General features: G+C 40.8%; 1 protein-coding gene across 5 annotated transcripts in view; it reads right to left on the reverse strand.

Moving 5' to 3' along the window:
- Lrrc36 (leucine rich repeat containing 36) overlaps positions 1 to 20,983 on the reverse strand; it is a 34,215-nt gene that overhangs the window by 8,150 nt on the left and 5,082 nt on the right. For 2 of the 5 annotated variants that reach the window (XM_090357452.1, XM_090357450.1), the window contains exons 3-9: positions 19,928 to 20,120; positions 19,106 to 19,202; positions 16,443 to 16,531; positions 11,144 to 11,274; positions 9,433 to 9,484; positions 7,049 to 7,489; positions 2,735 to 3,024 (exon numbers count right to left, since the gene is read on the reverse strand). In XM_090357452.1, coding sequence (XP_090213578.1) covers positions 2,735 to 3,024; positions 7,049 to 7,489; positions 9,433 to 9,484; positions 11,144 to 11,274; positions 16,443 to 16,531; positions 19,106 to 19,202; positions 19,928 to 20,120 — 1,293 coding nt within the window. The remainder of the gene's footprint in view (positions 1 to 2,734; positions 3,025 to 7,048; positions 7,490 to 9,432; positions 9,485 to 11,143; positions 11,275 to 16,442; positions 16,532 to 19,105; positions 19,203 to 19,927; positions 20,121 to 20,983) is intronic. The other 3 variants (XM_090357451.1, XM_090357454.1, XM_090357453.1) reach the window with 3 other exon arrangements.

Genomic DNA, 20,983 nt, shown 5'->3' on the forward strand with positions numbered 1-20,983 from the left:
CAATCTATCACTAGGCCATGCTCCTGGCCCCCCACAAGAAGCTTTTATTTAATATATTGTATAATAAACACAAATGTCCTATATTTTTGGGGGGGACTGGAGTTTGAACTCAGTGCTTTGCACTTAATAGTCTACCATATCATCATACTCCTAGGCCCCTTTTTCTTTAGTTAAAACTAATTTTTTCGGTTTTGGATAGGTCTCAATATTTTATTTCATTTTTTGACAGTCCTGGACTTAAGCTCAGGGCCTAAGCACTGTCCTTAGTTTTCTCAAGGCTAGAACTACACCACTTGAGCACCACTTCCGGCTTTTTTCTATGTATGTGGTACCGAGGAATTGAACCCGGGTCTTTGTGCATGCTAGGCAAGCACTCTACCACTAGGCCAAACTCTTAGCCCCAGGTCTCAGTATTTTTACCCAGACTTTGATCCTTCTATTTGTGCTACCTGCAAAGATAGAATAATAGCTTTTATTTTCACAAGTTTTCTGGCTGATGGGGTATTTCTCTTATATTTATATTCAGAGACTCCAGGGATATTCAGCACAGTGGTAGAGCACTAATCTAGCAGGTACAAGTTCCTGGGTTCTAAAGGTTGACTTTTTATATCTATATTCAGGTAGGTCTTTGAAAGCTTTCCATGTAAAAATCAATCTCTGATAGTAATAAAGAAATGAGAGTTTTAAAGGTAGTCCAGAAAATGCATTGACATTTTAGTAATACAAAATGAAATAAAAGGCCAGGAGGAGTGTGACCTAGTGGTAGAGTTCCTGTCTAGCATGCTCAAAGCCCTGGGGTCCATTCCTCAGTACAACATACACAGAAAAAGCCAGAAGTGGTGCCGGGGCTCAAATAGCAGAGTGCTAGCCTTGAGCAAAAGTGCTCAAAGACAGTGCCCAGGCCCTGAGTTCGAGCCCCAGGAATGGCAGAGAGGTCAAGAAGAAGGAAAGATGAAAAAAAAAAAAAAGTCTGGCCCAGCCAGGCACAGAGGCTCATGCCTGTAATCCTAGCCACTCAGCAGGCTGAGATTTGAGGATCAAAGTTCAAAGCCAACCTGGGCACTAAAGTACATGAGACTCTAATCTCCAATTAATCACTAGAAGAACCAGAAGTGGTGCTGTGGCTTAAGGGCAGTAGCCTTGAGCTGAAGGGCTCAGGGACACCACCCAGGCCCAGGGGGGTAAGAGGGTAGCTTTGAGCTGAAGAGCTCAGGGACAGTGTTCAAAAGCCTCACCACCCACAAAAAAGTCTGTAGACAATCATAGTAATATAGTATCCCAAATATCCTTATTGGTCTGTATTTACCCTAAATATTCTAATACACAGTGATTTTGTCTTATAAAATAGGCTGAGATTGGGGGTCTGGGGGTGGGGAGAGGAAAAAAGTTTTCAAAAGTATTACAAGACTGCCCCCTTTGGTGCATAAAAATTATAACCACCTCCAAAGTTATAAAAACTTAAGAGGAAGTATTAAGAATCAAAAACAAAAACACAAAGATGGGGGTGATGACTCAAGCCTGTGATCTTAGCTTTTTGGGAGGTAGAAATTGTGGAATTGAGGCTTGGGGTCAGCCTGGACATAAAAGTCCCTAAGACTCCATCTAAATCAATAGCTGAGTACAGTTGTTTATGCCTGTCATACTAGCAACAAATAGGAGGATAACAGTCCAGGCCAGCTCTGGCATAAAGCAAATCCCTATCATGAAAATACCCAAAATAAGATGGTGTTTCTGCCTCATTTCTGTAATTCTAGCTGTTCATCAAAAGGTTGACATCTGAGGATCATGGTTCAAAGTCAGTCTGAGCAGAAAAGTACAAGAGCCTTATTTCCAATTACCTAGCAAAAAAGTAGGATTATATTGGATATGTGAGAATGGTTCTTAATTTTGCATTCATTCTGTGCTCCAACCTTCAGCAAATTGTTTTAATTTATGAAAAGCCAAGTAAAGCAATGTTTTCTTTTTTTGTTTTTTGTTGGTCATGGGACTTGAACTCTGGTCCTGGGCACTGTCCCTGAGCTCTTCAGTTCAAGGCTACTACCCTACCACTTGAGCCACAGTGCCACTTCGAGCAATGTTTTCTTTAAAACATAAAAATTTATCCTTTTTTGTGCCAGTAATGAGGCTTGAACTCAGCCTTGCACTTTCACTTGGCTTTTTTTTTTTCTGGTCAAGGCCACCATAGCTCCATTTCTGGCTTTTTGGTGGATAATTGGAATAAAAGCCTCACAAACTTTCCTGCCTGGGGCTGGCATTGAACTTTGGTTCTCAGATCTCAGCCTGTTGAGTAGCTAGGAAACAGTCACCAGTGCTCAGTACAAAGCAATGCTTTTATAGGCAAGTGACTGAAAAAAAAAAAAGGTATAAATTCAATGGGACTATTTAAAACCATTCATGTTTCAGAGCTCTTTAGCCAACTGTGGGTCTTTGTAACTTCTCCATTCCTTTCCCTTGCTAAAAATGCTGTGGGCCACTTATTACCAAAGTACTTTCCCACCATCTTTAGCTCTGCAACTGGATCAGGACAGATTCTCTGCATGGAAATGAGAAAATGGTGGCAGTGGGTATGAAGTGGGCATATGACTTTCCCAAGGGCAGAAAGAATCACCGAGTTTAGCTTGGGATTTTAGCCATTGGCCTCTGCATCCCTAAACCTCTTGGTGATTCCTAACAGAACCCCATGCTGGTGGAGCCTACATGTTTCTTGTACATTCCCAAACAAGCCAACACTTGCCTCGATGCCTGTAGCATCTTGGAAACCATGCTTCGGATTCAGGTTGGCAAAAATATTGTCCTTCCTCTTGAATCCTCTCCTTGTTGGGCTTAATGACCTCCTGGCTAGAATCTCTTTGTCTTCTGCCGTCCCAGGAGGCAACAGCATTGTCCGAGGAGCATTTCCCAGGACAGGGTTGTTTGGGAAAGAACCACGTGCTAGTGTTAAATCGCCAAGACTGCTGGATAATTGTTGCTCAACACTGACCAGCAGAGCAGGGTCACTGCTGAAATGGGTGGCTGCATACAGATCTGTGGAGAAAAATAAATCCGGAGATGAACTTGCCCTTCAGCTCCCCAGTGTCTGTCTCACATCCATGAGCATTTAATGTGATGTCCATATAATAATTACTCCCCAGCATATCTCCTCAACTCTTGGAAACTTGCTCTCCCTTCTACCTGAGAGAAAGAAAACAACTCAACTCTGCTTACCTCTAGCTGTCCACATACTCCAAGCCTATTCTGCTGTGACTAGAAAACATGATGTTTTTCTTTCCTTGGCAGTATTAGAATTTGAACTCAGAACCTTGCCTCGATAGCAGGTGCTTCACTACTTGAGCACATAACCTCAGCTCTTTTATTTTTGCCTTAGTTGTTTTTCTCTTTTTAACAGGATGAATCTCAGACTGTGATCCTCTTAACTATGCATCCTATGAAGCTGGGATTCTAGATGTGCACTACAACATTGGATCAACATGCATCTGTTCTGACCTTCCTCTCTGGACCCTTAGAACTGTATATGGCTTTTTAAATAGATGAGTCTGGTCAATTCACTCTTGTATATCCTGAGGGGATTCTTTTACATCTCTTCTTTTTTTCTCCAAACTTCTAGCACTATCTCCTGTCCTCTTGGATGCTGACCTTATTTTCACAGAGAGGCAATCAAAGTAATAATAGTAATAATTAATAATAATAGCCTCTTCTCAATCCCACACACTCAGGAGGCTGAAATTTGGCCGAGATCTGATAAGTAAAATATGAAGCCAACTCAGGAAAATAAATTCAAGAAACACATCTCCAATTAACCAAAACCAAAACCAAAGCTGGAGCAGGAGGTATGACTCAAGGTATAAACACCAGCTATTGCTGATGAAACCAAGTGAAATCTCAAGGCCTTGAGTTCAAGTCTTAGTGTGTGTGCCTGCACATGTGTGCACAGACACACGCACACATACACAAAACTTACTGGACCCTACTACCGAAACTACCAACTCAATTGTGTTTTTTTAACCATAACTCTGCCTCCTCCTTGAACTCAGTGCTTTGTCTAAGGCTAACCTCTCCACGGATGGGCTACATTCCATCTCTTCTTCTCTACCCAAGGATATAATTCCTTTCTCATAATTTTTTGCTTTCTCTGCTGCATCCATTTTCAATTTTCCCTCATTGAACATTTCTATCAGCCACTCAGTCACCCCCACCCCAACTAGAGCTCCTCTGGCTACAGCTCCATTTCTTTGCTTCATTTTACTGAAACTCCTTGAAGGGTTTGTGTATGTTCAGTAACTCTATTGCTACACTTCCAAGTTTTCATCTCAATGAAGCTTTTATTTCCACACATCTCCTGAGGCTGTTTGCTAATATTATTGGCATTGCCAAACAGCATGGCCACTCCTCAATCTTGGCTCCTCCCTCAATCAGAGATCTGGCACAGCACCAGCACTCTCTCCTCCTTGAAGCACTTCACACTTGGCTCTAGGGCAGCACTCTTTCACAGGTTGCTTCTTTTGCACTGTCTGTGCTGTATCATCTTTAAAATTCTTAGATGGCTCCGGTCTCTTTCTTACATATATGCACTCTCTAGGTGAGATTTTTTTTTCCAGTCCTGGGCTTGAGCTCAGGGCCTGAACACTATCCTTGGACTTTCTCAAGGCTAGAGCTCTACCACTTGAGCCTCAGTACCACTTCTGGTTTTTTCTACGTATGTGGTACCAAGGAGTCGAACCCAGGTCTTTGTGCATGCTGGGCAAGCATTCTACCACTAGGCCAAACTCCGGGCCCCTCTAGGTGAGATTTTAATCCAGTTTCACTTTTAATATAATTTATACTCTGTGTGTGTGTGTGTGTGTGTGTGTGTGTGTGTGTGTGTGTGTCTTTCTGTCTGTCTGTCCTAGAGCTGATCTCAGGGCCTATACTATATTCCTTAGCTTGTTTCATTCAAGGCTAGTACTCTACCACATGAGCTCCAGCTTCAGCTCCACTTGTGGGTTTTCTTGTTGGTTAATTGGAGATAATAGTCTCATGGACTTTCCTGCCCTGGCTGGCTTTGAACCATAATCCTGTCTCCTGTATAGCTAGGATCACCAGTGCTTGCTCAAACCAACTCTTACCTAGATTCTAACTTCTTGAATTTTTTTTTTTTTTTTTTTTGCCAGACCTGGGGCTTGAATTCAGAGCCTGGGCACTGTCCTTGGACACTTTTGCTCAAGGCTAGCACTTTGCCACTTGAGCCACAGCGCCACTTCTGGTTTTTTCTGTATATCGTTCCCAGGAATTGAACCCAGGGCTTAGTGCATATTAGGTGAGCACATTACCACCAGGCCACACTCTGGCCCTCTTGAATTATTTTTTAGGAAACACTTCTGCTCTTGTGCTGCATAGTCTAGTCTCAACCCAGAAATAATAATAATAATAATAATAATAATAATAATAATAATATCAATATTTTTGTGGATCATGGGGCTTGAACTCTGGGCCTGGGCATTGTCCCTGAGCTCTTCAGCTCAAGGCTACCACCGTACCCTTGGAACCACAACACCACTTCTGTTTTTCTAGTAGTTAATTGGAGATAAGTGTCTCCTGGTCTTTAGTGCCAGGGCTGGCTTTGAACCACGATCCTCAGATCTCAGCATCCAGAATAGCTAGGATCATGAGTGAGCCACCGCACCCGGCTCAATCCAGAGATTCTTAAGATTACTGTCTGCTTCTCCTCCAACTTCTACCCTAATCTAGAACAAAAGCTTAGTCATCTCTCCAACTTCCTCTGTGCCCTTCAGTATACTGCACGGTACTCATGTGGAGTTCCCTGACGTCCCTTGAACATACTAAGCATGTTTCAGCTTCAGAAACTGTGTACTTGTATGCAATTTACAAAGTTTGACTCCTAGGTATTCATATAACTAACAGGCTCAATTTCATTCAAGTCTATATTTTTTTTTAATACCAAGTGATACATGCCACCCACCAATACTTGTCCCTCAAATCTCTACTTTTTTTTATTGTAATTAGTAAAAGGGTTACATGATATTTGCCAGATAGAAGGTGCATTAATTCACATACATTGATACCCTTTCACATGTCTTGGTACCCATTTCCCTCCCCCCCCACACCCCCCACCCATCTTGGTTTTTCCCCCTTCCCTATCAAATTTCAAATATCCAAATACAAATAAATTCAATATATCAGATAACAAAGTGAGATACTATACCAATATGAGATAACCAAGGGATAGCAAAGGAGATGAGAGACAACATAGTACATTAAGGACAACAATCATTCATTATATGGCTTTTGTTTCAATATCCTGGAGGTCCTTTCAATCAGCTTCACATTATATGGCCTTATGTATCAAGATTTTGCTCTACTGCAGATCTCTGCTAGTAGAGCCAAGGTTTCTACTGTCAAATCTCTACTTTTATGATGCCTTGGATAATTTTATTTAAATACCATCTCATCCTTATTTTCTGTACATTTATTTTTTATCCCAGTACTTACCATCACCTGACATGTTCATATATTAACTTGTTTATTATCTGTCTTACCTTATTAAAATGTAAGCTCCATGAAAGTAGAGACTTTTGAAACATTTATGTTAACATATACATAGGACTTTTTTCTTTGCTACTTTATCCAGAGTTAGAAAAGTCTCTGCAAATAACAAATGCTCAGTGAATTTTACTGGCTAAATTTATAAATAGTTGAAGAATTATCTTCATTACTTATCCTGAAATTAGCTTTTTTTTTTTTGCTGATAACTCAGAATAGTAGTGATTATGGCCAGAGAAGACTAGATGATGCTACAAATATGTCCTGGGAAGGCTACTCCACTAAAATGACAGGTAATGGTGAAGCTCACATTCCTACAATTTTCTCTAACATATCTGTCATTCTGAACTCATACTCTGAAGAGGTTTAGAAGTTCCAAGGGCCTCTGGTGACACTGAAATGCAATTTTAAAAAAGCCTATGAAATTTAAGAAATGTCAATTTCAAAATGCCCAGATATAACTTCAATCTTCATGCCTATGAAGCTGTATGAGCTAAAAAGAAGCTATTACCTGAACTAAGCTTCAAAAGCCTTCCGGTGCTGGAGTCTGGGTTTGACAGAGACATTAGTAAGTCTCCACAGGGATGGGATGTGGCGGCCTTTATGTCATTTGAAGGCTTTATGTTATATTCTCGGAAGTTCTTGCTTCTCTGGGGCCTTTTACCATGACTTCCATGCAGGGGTAGAGTTTGAGAATAATGACCATCATAATTTTCCAGACCAACATTGGAAGGTAGTTGATAAGGATGGATCTGGCTGGAGTCACCCACATCTAGACGTTTACCCAGTGAGTCTTCATGGGGAAGCTGGTAAATATCAGGTGTTCCTAACAAGTCCTTTTCTGGAGAAGAAACTGAATTCTTGCTGTCCAAAAAGGATACTCGGTACCCATCCCTGGTCATTTTCTCTGGGGATCGGACCGTGCACTGGCGAGGTGAGTAGTGTTTGAATTCTGTCTCAACCAAAGGAAAAAACAAAACAAAACATGATGAGGATTCCTCTTGGTCCAGGTGGGGTACTTCTGAGAAAAGCAGTTTCTAATTTGACAAATGTATCACAAAATGATAAAGGGATTTTTGCATAAACAACAAAACATATGGGATGTTTGGGTAAACAAAAAAGAGCCTGTAACGTTCTAAAGACAAATTTCTTTTTCTTTTTCTTTTGTCAGTCTTGGGGCCTGGACTCTGGGCCTGGGTGCTGTCCCTGAGCTCTTCAGCTCAAGTCTACCACCCTACCCCTTGGCCTGGGTGTTGTCCCCGAGGTCCTTCAGCTTAAGGCTACTGCCTTACTCCTGAGCCACAGCCCCACTTCCCATTTTTCTAGTGATTAATTGGAGATAAGAGTCTCCTATTCTTTGGTACCTAGGCTGGCTTTGAGCAGCGATCCTCCAATCTCAGCCTTCTGAGTAGCTAGAATTACAGTCATGAGTTACCGTGCCTGGCCTGAATACAAATTTCTTTCTTTCTTTCTTTCTTTCTTTCTTTCTTTCTTTCTTTCTTTCTTTCTTTCCTTCCTTCCTTCCTTCCTTCCTTCCTTCCTTCTTTTTGCCAGTGCTGGGACTGGAACTCAAGGCCTGGGCACTCTCCTTGGACACATTTTCTTCAAAGCTAGTGCCATGTCACTTGAGCCACAGCACCACTTCTGGCTTTTTCTGTGTATGTGATACAGAGGAATTCAACTACAATATTGTGAAAGAAACAATCACTGACTTAGAAATCTATATTCAACAAAAATATTATCCAAGAATGATGGTGAGGGGCCAGGAGTTTGGCATAGTGGTAGAGTGCTTGCATAGCATGCACGAAGACCTGGGTTCGAGTCCTTGGTACCACATACATAGGAAAAGCTGGAAGTGGTGCTGTGGTTCAAGTGGTAGAGTTCTATCCTTGAGAAAGCCCAAAGACAATCCTCAGGCCCTGTGTACAATCCCCAGGACTGGCAAAAAAAAAAAAAAAAAAAAAAAAAAGAATGATGGTGAGGGCTGAGAATGTGGTTTAGTGATAGAGTGCTTGCCTACCATGCATAAAGCCCTGGGTTCAATTCCTCAGTACCATATAAACAGAAAAAGCCAAAACTTTCAATGTGGCTCAAGTGCTAATGTGCTAGCTTTGAGTAAAATAAGCTTGGGGACAGTGTGTAGGCCCTGAGTTTAAGCCCCAGGACTGAAAACAAAAATGATGGCAAAATGAAGATATTTTCAGACAAAAACTGAAAAGGCATTTCATAACTAAAGGCGTATCCTAAAGTGAATTATAAAGGATAAACTAGAGGAAAATTACCTCAGAGGGAAATCTGGGATAAAAAAAGAAACAAAAAGAAAAGGAGGTGGGAAATATATGGGTAAATGTAAATAAACATTGCATAAAACATCTTGTAGGGTTTTAAAACATGTAAAAATGAAAAATCCATAGGAATAATACATATCAGGAGGGATTAAATGGAGAAAAGCAGTATAAGGTTTTTTAAATTATTCAAGGGAAGACAAGATATTGATTAGTTTTAAAATTATATAAGTAGGGGTTGGAGGTGTGGCTCTGGTAATAGAGCAGCAGCCAATGATTGAAAGCCCTAGACTCAGAAATACGTACATAAGATTGTATAAATTAAGGACTCTAATTGTTATTTTGGAACTAAAAGTATAGAAGGCAAGAAAAATAAGAAAAAGAAACAGAATAACCAATACAAGAACAAAGAAAGCCAGAATATCAATGCTTTTAGCAGAAAAGCCTCCCAAAAGTTACTTCCAAGGCACTTCCCCCTACCCTTTTCAGGAAATGAAAAATGGGCCAAACAGGATCCCACAGCTACATCACTCCATCTTTTAATCTCATCACATCCAGATTTCTCTGATAGCATGAAGAAAAATATTTATTCAGTAAGCAAAATATTTACCATCTTCCTGGCGGTTGTCACTTGGCATCTCTCTTCTTGTCACTTCCTGTAGCTAAAAAAAGTTCAAAAATTTAAAAGGCAGCTATGGACATTCAGCTGGGAGCGCACTGGACCATGTTCAGTCCTTTCCTGTTATTAAGGATGACTATTCTTGCAAGCAAGAGAAACATATTCAAGCTAAGGCCCAGGGTGGAGCTTGCTTTGAAGCTGTCACGATATAAAGTTTTAGAACTGCTTTGGAGCTGGTAAGGAGGCTCTTTGAAAATACAAAATCCTTAGAAATAAAGGACATATCTAACATAGAAATACTGTATTTTCTCAGCTTCAAATACCTCAGCATACAAATGATATAAGGCCACTTTATCTCTTTTCTGTTTAAAGGATTCTTATCAACCACAGGAATTAATAGAAGTTTTAATATGCTGGGAATCAATCCGAGGCATAACTAGGCAAAATCTGAAGCAAACTAAGGTTTGCTTCTTTATAAGTATCTTGAAGTATTCAGTATCTTTGTAGTAGTTACAACAAATAAGAAATCCCACTTGTTTGTTAAACTAAAAGAATTTACAGCAAGCTAGTCAATTTCCTTTTTCTCTTATTTCAAAATATAATTTCAAGCCAGTGCAGTGGCTCACGCCTGTAATCATAGCTACTCAGGAGGCTGAGATCTGAGGATCAAAGTTCAAGGCCAGCCTGGGAACAAAAAAACCTGAGACTCTTATCTCCAATTAACCTTTAGAACATGGAAAGTGGGGCTGTGGCTCAAGGGTAGGGCAGTAGCCTTGAGCTGAAGAGCTCAGGGACAGAGCCCAGGCCGAGTTCAAGCCCCATTACCCCCACAAAATAATAATAATAATAATCTCAGAGTAGTTTTCTTTTTCCTTTTTTTTTGATCTGTCAGTAGTTTGTTTTTTTTTCTTTTTCACTGAAGACTGGCTACTCTACCACACCTCTACTTCCTTTTTTCCTTTTCAAAACATTTTTAAAATCTAAGAATTGCCTAAACTCTAGATTGAAATAGCCTATGTCTCCTTTCCCTTAAATCTAAGATTTAAAAAAAAATGGCACTTGAGGCTGGGTACTGGTAGTTCATGCTTGTCATCTTGGCTACTGAGGAGAGGGGGGAAGCTAAGATCTGAGGATCATGGTTCCAAGCCCTCCCAGGGCAGGAAAATAGATTCTTATCTCCAATAAACTACTCAGAAAGAATGTTGCTGTGGGAATGTAGCTTCATGGTAGTGCTTAGTAAGCCTTGGGTTCAATTCCTCAGTACCATATGAACAAGACAAGCCAGAAGTGGCATTATGGCTAAAGTGGTAGAGTGCTAGCCTCAGGCCTGGAGTTCAAGCCTCAGGACCAGCAAAAAAAAAAAATTGAAAACAAAAGTTAGAAAACAGGACATGAGACATGAGAGAAAAAAGTTTATAACCAGCCCCAAACTGTAACTGTTACATCTCTTTTTGAGCACTAAAATAACTTTGACATAAAAACATACTAGAGTTATGTGTATAAATTATATGATAGTTGATCAGAGATGAGAGTCTGAATTTAACAGAGAAGGCTCTTTGCATACCGTCTTGCCTTTTCATTTTAGAGGGTCCAAAATGCCCATCTCAGACAAGTCTTCCTTTATAAATAACTGAGAGTCCATTAAATTATTAGTATTGGCCATTGACTAGTTATCTGATCAACAAGAGAATGAATACATTACCTGTGTCCCCAGTGGGAAAGTGTCTGATTTCTGACCAGATGAACTATTGCCCTGGGTTACAGAAGTACTGGTTAGGGAATCCTTTATTATTTCTCGATTGGGGAAGAGAATAAAAAGTCCTTTGTTTGCATCTGCAATAAAAGAAAAGGAATTCACTGAATCTCTGACCAGACATCAAAGGCAGCAAGCCTTCCAGAAAAAGATAATGGAAATCAGGAGAGCTTGGGAAAACAATTTTATGTCCTGGAATCTTTCACTTTGTTTTATAAAACAGTGATAATAGAATAAAAATTGCTTACCTTTTAGGGCTGAGGTGAAAAATAAGATAATAGATATTAAATGACTTCATAAATTATGACACATCCCTAGAAAGGCAAATAGTATGTTGCACGCTTCCTCAGTGAATAATGAACTCGGACCAATTTAATAACTTCCTGCTGCAGGAGGAGATGCTGGGACCACTCTTAGCATCCTATATCTCCAGGCTTTACTCAGCAATCTGCACTGATTCACTATTTAGACCGGCCTCTTTCTGCTTTGACTTCCTCACTTGTAACATAAGAACAGTTATGGGTGCTGCTGGTAATCCTAACCTATAATTATGGCTATTCAGAAGGCAAGATTCTGAGTTTCAAAGTTCAAAGCGAGGGCAGGCAGAAAGGTCCCTGAAATCCTAGCTACTCAGGAGGCTGAGATCTGAGGATCACGGTTCAAAGCCAGCCCAGGCACTAAAGTCTGTGAGACTCTTATCTCCAATTGACCACCAGAAAGCCAAGAAGTGGCACTATTGCTCAAGGGATGGGGCGGTAGCCTGGAGCTGAAGAGCTCAGGGACAGTACTGGGACCCAGAGTTTAAGCCCCATGACCGACCAAAAAAAGTCCCTTTCAAAACAAGCACAAACCAGCAACAACACATACACTTCAATGCCTTACTTTTCCTTTTTCCCTTTTTCCTTTTTGTGCTTGTAAGAGGGCTGCTTATTATAAGACTACCTGTTTGCAGTCTCTTAGTGTGTGTGTGTGTGTGTGTGTGTGTGTGTGTGTGTGTGTGTGTGTGTGTGTGTGTGTGTATGTGTTGCTCAAGGCTAGCTAGTGTTCTACCACTTGAGCCACCCCTCCTCTTCTGATTTTTGTTGAGTCTCAGAGACTTTCCTGAGAGACCTAGTTTCCAACCTTGATCATCAGATCTCAGCCTTCTGAGTAGCTAGGATACAAGCATGGGATATCAATGCCTGGTTTCACTTACAAAAAGTTTTTTTTAATGATGCTGAAAGTACTTCAGGAAATGTGTCCAGAGTATATGTTTCAGAAGACAAGTTATATGAATTTACAAAAACAGAAAGCATCTTTTTGGTTGAAAAATTAGAAAAAATTTCATAAAATGAAAACTTTTGAGGTAGGCCATAATGAAAAGGTAGGGTTTTATGAGCATATTTCAGAGTAGTACATTAGTTTACAGTCAAAGAAGGGCAAAAGGAAGGACTCTGTGGGGAGAAAAGAGTCGTCTAATTTGATTGGGCTGTTGAATATTGTATTGGAGAAATGAGATAAGGTTTCAAGCAAGGCTAAAGAAATAAGATGCAACCAGAGCTTAAAGGAGTCTTGCATGCCAGGTCAAAAAGCTTAGAATTAGCCCGGGAGTTTGGCCTAGTGGTAGAGTGCTTGCCTAGCATGCACAAAGACCTGGGTTCAATTCCTTGGTACCACATACATAGAAAAATGCCTGGAATGGTGTTGTGGCTCAAGTGGTAGAGCTTTAGCCTTGAGAAAACCCAAGGACAGTGCCCAGGCCCAGAGCTCAATCCCCAGACTGGTAAAAACAAAAACAAAACTTAGAATTAATACAGTAGCTGAATGGGAGCCATGGAAGTTTTTGAGCAGGCAAATTTGATTAGTGGTCATGCTGTTTTAAGAGAATCAATCTGGCCATAAAATACAGAATAAATGGAAGGAAGAAGAAGCTTGGAAGAATATTTAATAATATATGGATCAGCGTCAGCATCCTACCTCTGCCATTTACTATGTAAGTAGGGCAAGTTATTTTGCTTCTTTGGGTCTCAGCTTTACTTGTCAAACAACTTCAAGGTTGTGAGGATTAAATGAGATCATGGGAAGTACCTGGGCCAGAGTTGATACTCAGCAAATACTGAGAAAGAAATGGAGTCAGGTGCTAGAGACTCATGCCTATAATCATTGCCACTCAGGAGGCTGAGATCTGAGGATGAAAGTTCAAAGTCAGCCCAGGGAGAAAGTCTATAAGACTCTTACCTCCAATTAGTTACCATAAATGCTAGAAATAAAGCTATGGCTCAGATGGGTGGAATGCAAGTCTTGAGCAGAAAGAACAAAGGGACAGGAAACCATGAAAATATAGCCTAGGTGGGCTGGGAGTTTGGCCTAGTGGTTAAAGTGCTTGCCTAGCATGCATTAAGACCCAGGTTCGATTCCTTGGTACCACATACATAGAAAAAAGCTGGAAGTGGTGCTGAGGCTCAAGTGGTAGAGCTCTAGCCTTGAGAAAGTCCAAGGACAGTGCTCAGGCCCTGAGCTCAAGCCCAGGACTGGCAAAAAAAAAAAAATAGCCTAGGTATTTTTACTTAGGGGAGGGAAGAGAATGAGAGAAAGAGAGACCCTTGAAAGAGCCCAAGATTATGTGGTTAAGAGAACATGATGAAGATGAAGATCCAAGAGAGAAATTGCTCGTTGCTCATTTGAAATGATTGGTGGAAAAGCCCTGGTTGAACAGAGGGTTTGAGCAATGGATTCTGTCCTTCAGGAGGGCCTTCTCTTAGCCTGTGGCATGACCATTAAGACAGCATGACCACTTTAATCATATTGGATTACCAACAGTGCTTACTGGCTGTTCTCCCCAGGGATTCAAAGCAAACACAATTTCCAGTGGAAAACTAAGCTCTAATGGCTCAAAGTGGCAAGAAATTAATTATATATATATATATATTTTTTTTTTTTTAAATCTAGACAACAGCTGGGGCTTCCAAGAACTTTTAGAAATGGACCATCTGTCTTATATTCAATAGAGATTGTACAGTTGAAGAAACAATTTTTAACTCTTGGAATAAATATGTGTGCTAATGACATGACAAATGAAATCTCATTCAGCTCATAGGAAAAGAGACTGACAAATCTTTTCTGTGCAAGAATGAATACATAAAGGCTTTGACCTAGAAGAAATACTAGGCTGAATACCAAAGGCTGTATATCAGAGAAGACTGTATAGCAAAATATGAATTGAGAGTCTCCTTAAAGGTGCTTAAAATGTTCTTCATGCATGTTCTAATTTTCCAAATTATTATTTGAAATAACACAATTTTTTAAATATAAGAAATACTTTCTGCACTGGGACTTCGCCCTAGTAGTAGAGTGCTTGCCTTGCATACATGAGGCCCTGGGTTCAATTCCTTGGTACCACATACGCAGAAAAAGCCAAAAGTGATGCTGTGGTTAAAGTAGTAGAGCTCTAGCCTGAGAAAGCCCAAAGACAGTGCCCAGGCCCTGGGTTTAAACCTCAGGACTGGCAAAAAAAAAGGAAATACTTTTTAAAATAAAATAAAACAAACTATACTACCACTCATCACTTATGTTCACCAAAGACATCAGATAAACCAAAAGCTCTTTTATCATTATATAATGTAGATATGACTTAGTATTTATGTTCACATGGGCAGGTAAAAAATCAGAAAAATAAAACATGCTGAAAACTAAAAACCCTTGATATCTAAACTACAGACCTAATCTATTCAATCTATTGGCTTTTTTTTTTTTAAAGAGTTTGTGTATATTGAATAAACCTTTCAGAAGGACAGAGACCTGGACAGAAGAAAGTTTTTTTTTGTTTTGTTTTTGTCAGTCCTGGTGCTTGAACTCAGGCTTTTTCTCTGTATGTGGTACCAAGAAATCGAATCTGGGTCTTCATGCATCCTAGGCAAGCACTCTACTACTAGGCCAAACTCCTGGCCCCCAGAAAAAAGTTTTCTCCAGTAAAAATGGTAATCTGGCCAGGCTCTAGTGCCTTATATCTGTAATCCTAGCTACTCAGAAGGCTGAGATCTGAGGATCGAGATTCAAAGCCAGCCCTGGCACAAAAGGACCTGAGACTCTTATCTCCAATTAACCACTAGAAAACAGGAAGTGGGGCTTGGCTCAAGGGTAGGGTGGTAGCCTTGTGCTGAAGAGCTCAGGGGCAATGCGCAGGTCCAGAGCTGAAGAACTCATGGACAGTGCCCAGGTTGAGTTTAAACCCCATGCCCCCCCCCCCCGCCACACACACACACACACACACACACACACACACACACACACACACACACACACACAAAGTCTGCGAGACTTATCTCTTAACCACCAAAAAAGCTGAAAGTAGAGCTATGATTCAAGTGATAGAATACTAGCTTTGAGCATAAAAAACTCAGGGAGAGTACCTAGGCCCTAAGTTTAAGCCCCAGGATCAGCGCACACACACACACACACACGGACATCTATTTGAACTGGGACAGATGCACCAGGTTAACCCACAGGGCGCATAACATAAAACCTTTTGATAGAGGGGCCAGGAGTTTGGCCTAGTGGTAAAAAGTGCTTGCCTAGCATGCATGAAGACCCAGGTTCAATTCCTCAGTACCACATACATAGAAAAAAAAAGGCAGCAGTGGTGCTGAAGCTCAAGTGGTAGAGCTCTAGCCTTGAGAAAGTCCAAGGACTGGCAAAAAAACAAACAAAAAACAAACAAACAAACAAAAAAAAACCAAAACCCTTTTGACGGAAAGCTTCCTCAGCATGTAGCAGGACAAGCAAAGCGGCATCATTGTAACCATATTGGATTATCATCAGTGCTTATGGAAATAGAGCACAAGCAAGCACCAGGGAACCTATAGCAGGAAAAGTGCTTGGCTGGGGAGCCCAGAAGGCCCAGGGTAAAAAGCTGTATGGATGCAGATGAGTCAAGAGATTCTGGCTAAGGAACTCAATTACATTAGCAGTGCCCAGGGGCTGACAGGAATGGGCAAAGTAATCTTGGAGTTTATTTTAGGGATGGGTATATGAATGACGTAAAATGATATAAATGAAATTGAACTCTCTGAGTACAGCTTGTGCTCTGAAAGACTCAACCCAGGGTCCTTCTGGCAGCAGGAGGAAGGAGGAAAAATACGGCCAGTAAATCTTGGGCTTGCTTCCAGTCTGCTCTTTCTCAACTACTTTGTCATCATTCTACCCAGCATTGGCTATGACACCTGAGACCACTGATGTCTCCATCATTTGTGATCACAGAGAGAACACTGACCTGTTTCAGTCCTGGTATCAACATCAGCACTGACTTTTGATGCAGAGCCCTCATCTGTCACACAGTTTTTCATTGTCTTCTCCCTAGAGCTGTCACACAGCAGGATTTAATGGAAAGTTAAAAGAGGGGTTGTGTGCACACACACACACACGTGTGTACGTGTGTGTGTGTGTGTGTGTGTGTGTGTGTGTGTTTATGTGCACACCAGTCCTGGGTCTTGAACTTAGGGCCTATGTGCTGTCACTGAGTTTTTTTGTGCTCAAGGCTAGCATTCCACCACTTGAGCCATAGCTCCATGTTTGGCTTTAGTGATTAAAGATAAGAGTCTCATAGGTCTTCCTGCCATGGCTTTGAGCCATGATCCTCAGATCTCAGCTTCCCAAGTAGCTAGGCTTACAGGCTAAGACACTGGAGCTCACCTTGAAAGAAAGCTTCTGAGATGTTTAGAAATTAGTTCATGGTGGTCAGACTCTTATTTTCCCCCAATACTCTAAGATACATTAACAATGTTTTATAGTATCTCAGTTAAAGCCAAAAATGTTTTAAATCTGTTTTGACTAAGAATAATGAAAAGAGAGAAAGATAGTATAGTTTAACCTTAAATGTTAAGTCGAACATTCAGAACTTACTCAAATTTAAGGTCTGAAAATAGAGGCAGTAAGATTTTTCTCAATTTAAATATTTATAGTTAAGGGCCGAGAGCATAGCCCAGTAGTAGAGTGCTCGCCTAGCATTCATGAAGGCCTAGGTTCCATTCCTTGGTACCACATACACAGAAAAAGCCAAAGTGGTGCAGTAGCTTAAGTGGCAGAGCACTAGCCTTGAGCAAAAAGTGTTCAGGGACAGTGCCTAGACCCTGAGCTCAAGCTTCAGGACTGGCCAAAAAAAGAAAGAAAAATTATAGCTAAGACACAGAAAGGGCAGGTTCTCCTGTCAGTTGTAGTGTAGACAATTATAGCTGTTAGTTATAAGAATAGGTAACAGGGGCAAGAGTTTGTCTTTGATTGAGTTATCTTGGAAGCACAGTAAAGCTAGACTATATACTTTATACTCACCATCTCATTTAATTATAAGAGATTCCCTATTACCTATCAATTCCATTTTATAGGAACAAGTGAGGCCTTTAAATTTCCCCCAAGATCAGAGGGCTTGTAAAAAAATGAATGTTAATACCAGGAATAGAGTATTATTTGACCTCTGGTTTAGCTATACTCAGGGTGAGGAACATTTTTTCTATCAAGGGCTACTTGAGTATGTATAATTTGCAGGTTATACAAAATTATGCATACAGGCAGAGGGACCTGGGAAGCATATGTGTCTGTCCTGTCATATAACAAATGATTTCCCAGGCCTTACACAGCTGTGGGGCTAGACATTTCTATCCCTGAATGGTGCCTAAACAGATTAATGAAGAAATTATTTACTTTGCTATAAAGTTTATTTGTTATACACTGATTCTCTCTATATTGTTTTGGTACACAGAAAACACCAATGTATCTGAAATAGGAATTCATGATGTATGTGTGTGTGTGTGTGTGTGTGTGTGTGTGTGTGTGTGTGTTCCTAAACATGGTGGCTCAGGCCTGGTGGCTGGTGGCTCATGCCTTTGATACTAGCTACTTGTGAGCCTGAGGTCCATAGATCATGGTTTGAAGCCAAACTGGGAAGAAAGGGGAAGTCTGTGAGACTTTCATCTCCAATTACCCACCAAAAATCTAGAAGTGGAGGTGTGGCTCAAAGTAGTAGAGTGTTAGCTTTGAGCAAAAAAAGCTGAGGAACAGCACTCAGGTTTTAAGTTCAAACCCCAGGATGAAAGAAAGAGAGAGAGAAAGAGAGAGTTAGCACAAGAAAGGAAGGAAGGTAGGAGGAAGGAAGGAAGGGAGAGAAAGAGAGAGAGAGAGAGAGACAGAGAGACAGAGACAGAGACAGAGCGCCAGAAAGGAAGGAAGGAAAGAAGGAAGAAAGGAAGGAAGGAAGGAAGGGAGGAAGGAAGGAAGGAAAGAAGGAAAGAAAGTAAAAGAAAAAAAGGAAAGATTCTTTTTTTTTTTTTTTGCCAGTCCTGGGGTTTATACTTAGGACCTGAGCACTGTCCTTGGGCTTTCTCAAGACTAGAACTCTGCTACTTTGAGCCACAGCACCACTTCCAGCTTTTTGTATACATGTGGTACTGAAAAATTGAACCCGGGTTTTTGTGCATACTAGGCAAGCACTCTACCACAAGGCCAAACTCCCAGCCCCCAAATCCAGATTCTTGGGAGTCTCAAGGACTTTTTTTTGTTTGTACAGAAGTACTTTCATTCTGTTGTTCTGATAAATCTATCTGCAACAGCCTTACATATTATAAGGTATCCCTCCTTATTCAATAGAAATAGACCACTGATGGATAATGCTACCAAGGAAGAGTTGGTGGACATTTACAGTGTCTCTATCTATAAACTGTGGACACAACCTTTGGAGTTACAATAATTTTATCCAAACAAACCCAAAGTAAGACTGAACTCAGGGAGGGCCTGATAAATCTCAGTTTGCTGAATACTTTTATTGTAGAGCTAACAAGTCTTACAACTGGCAGGAGCTTTCTATTAGAAATCAACTTCAAGCAGGAATTCACTGTGATCTATGTCAAGCGCCAGACTAAAAACAATTGTAGAGAATTATCTTACCTTTTTTCCACCTCTAAAAGAAAATTTTCACTGTTGCCCAATTGACTAAAATGTAGCTTGGCAGCTTTCCTTTCACTGTCACGTACAGTTCGATCATCTGAAAGCAGAAACCATGGTTTAAGCATGTTTCTTTTGGGAGTAAACGGTAGTGGGTCAGAGAGCCATATTTACAGAGGAAAAACTAAAGACCAGTCTCTGTGTGTTGGAAACAGGTCACAACATAATGCTATTATGTTGTCACTAGAGCAAGCAGTAACTCAGATGCCATAGCAACAGTTCCATACAGGGTAACAACCACTTCAGGAAGGTGGAGGTGGAGCAGGGAGAGCAGGCAAGCTTCTGTTAATAATGAAAGTTATATGACTCTTTTTTTTTTAGTTTCCTGCAATTACTTAGACTGAGCCACATGAAATCAAATTTTTTAATATCAACAAGCAATGTTGAAAGGGATATTTCTTGTTTCTTGTCAACTCAGCCCCAAGGAAATGTTGCATGAGTTTTCTCTTGCTAATTACAGCTGCAAAGTCGAGGCACCTGGAAAAATGAGTCTCAGCCTGGAAATTTTGTGTTAGGGAGGAAGTGGTGGTGAAACCATCAGCTGAAGAAAACTAAAGCTGGAAATAACTGATAAAAATCATAGATGGTCTTTCAATAAACAATAAAAGTACCTGCCATACATCCTGCCTGCACAAAGTGACATAAATATTGACTGATAAACAAATGTCTCCTGCCAGTGCACAAGCTGGGCCCACATCCAAAAGGTTCTGGGTCATCTGACTTGAAGTGAGATGCTGGGGAAGGAATGGAGGAAGAGGGTCTCACCCAGTTTCTCCAGAGTTTGCAGCGTGTACACAGCAAAGAGCCTGTAATCTGTATCTTTCCTGACAACAGGATTGAGTCTCAGATCTAGTTCTTTGAGGAAGGGTAAAGGCTGCAGGCGGGACACCTCCACTAATGAAGGGATGTTGTTATAATATAAATTCAGGTCTTGGAGTGAATATAAATACTGGATGCCCTGCAAGGAAAAGACCACATTAGGAAACTGCACACTGCTAAGGATCTCAAGATAAAGATGGAAATGTATCGGTTACTTTCCACCCTTTGACATGCAGTCATCTACGAGAAAGTTCAGGTGCAACTCCTATTCAGTTGCTGCCCATGAGTACTCAGCCTTCTAAACATTGAAGAATTTTCAGGTCTGGGCACTGGCGGCTCATGCCTCCTATCCTAGCTACATAGGAGGATGAGATCTCAGGATCCCAGTGCAAAGCCCACCCAGGAGAGTCTGTGAGATTCATCTCCATTTAACCACCAAAAAGCTACAAGGCGATCTCTGCTAGCCTTGAGCAAAGAGAAAGCTCAGGGATGGCACCAGGGCCTGAGTTCAAGCCCCAGGACTGGCACAAAAGCAAAGCAAAAGAAAAAACAAAACCTAACTTTACAGGTATAAATATGTCTTCATTACAAAATCTGACTTGTAAGTAAATACCTGCAATCCATTTTTTCCATCTGTGGTCCCCCATTCCTTCCCAGTGGCAGCCAGGCTGAACCATTTTGGCTTTCATCTTTGCCCCTGTCTACTCTCAACTTCACATGAACCTCAATTTATAGGAGAAAGAGCTTCTGAAGGAGAAGAAAATAGTAAAAGAAAAAATATATAGTAAAAGATTGTGTGTGCGCGCGCGTGTGTGTGTGTGTGTGTGTGTGTGTGTGTGTGTGTGTGTGTGTGTGTATGTTCCAGTAATGGGACTCTCTTCCCCATAGCTGACACTTTGTTACTTAAGCCATACTTCCTGTTCCAGTTTTTTGCTTACTAATTGGGAATAAAAATCTCAGGGGTTGTATAATTGGACTGGCTTTGAACCTTGGTCCTTAGAT

Source organism: Megascapheus bottae, chromosome 24 (assembly GCF_031878675.1).
Source record: "Megascapheus bottae isolate mThoBot1 chromosome 24, mThoBot2.hap1, whole genome shotgun sequence".
Taxonomy (NCBI): Eukaryota; Metazoa; Chordata; class Mammalia; order Rodentia; family Geomyidae; genus Megascapheus; species Megascapheus bottae.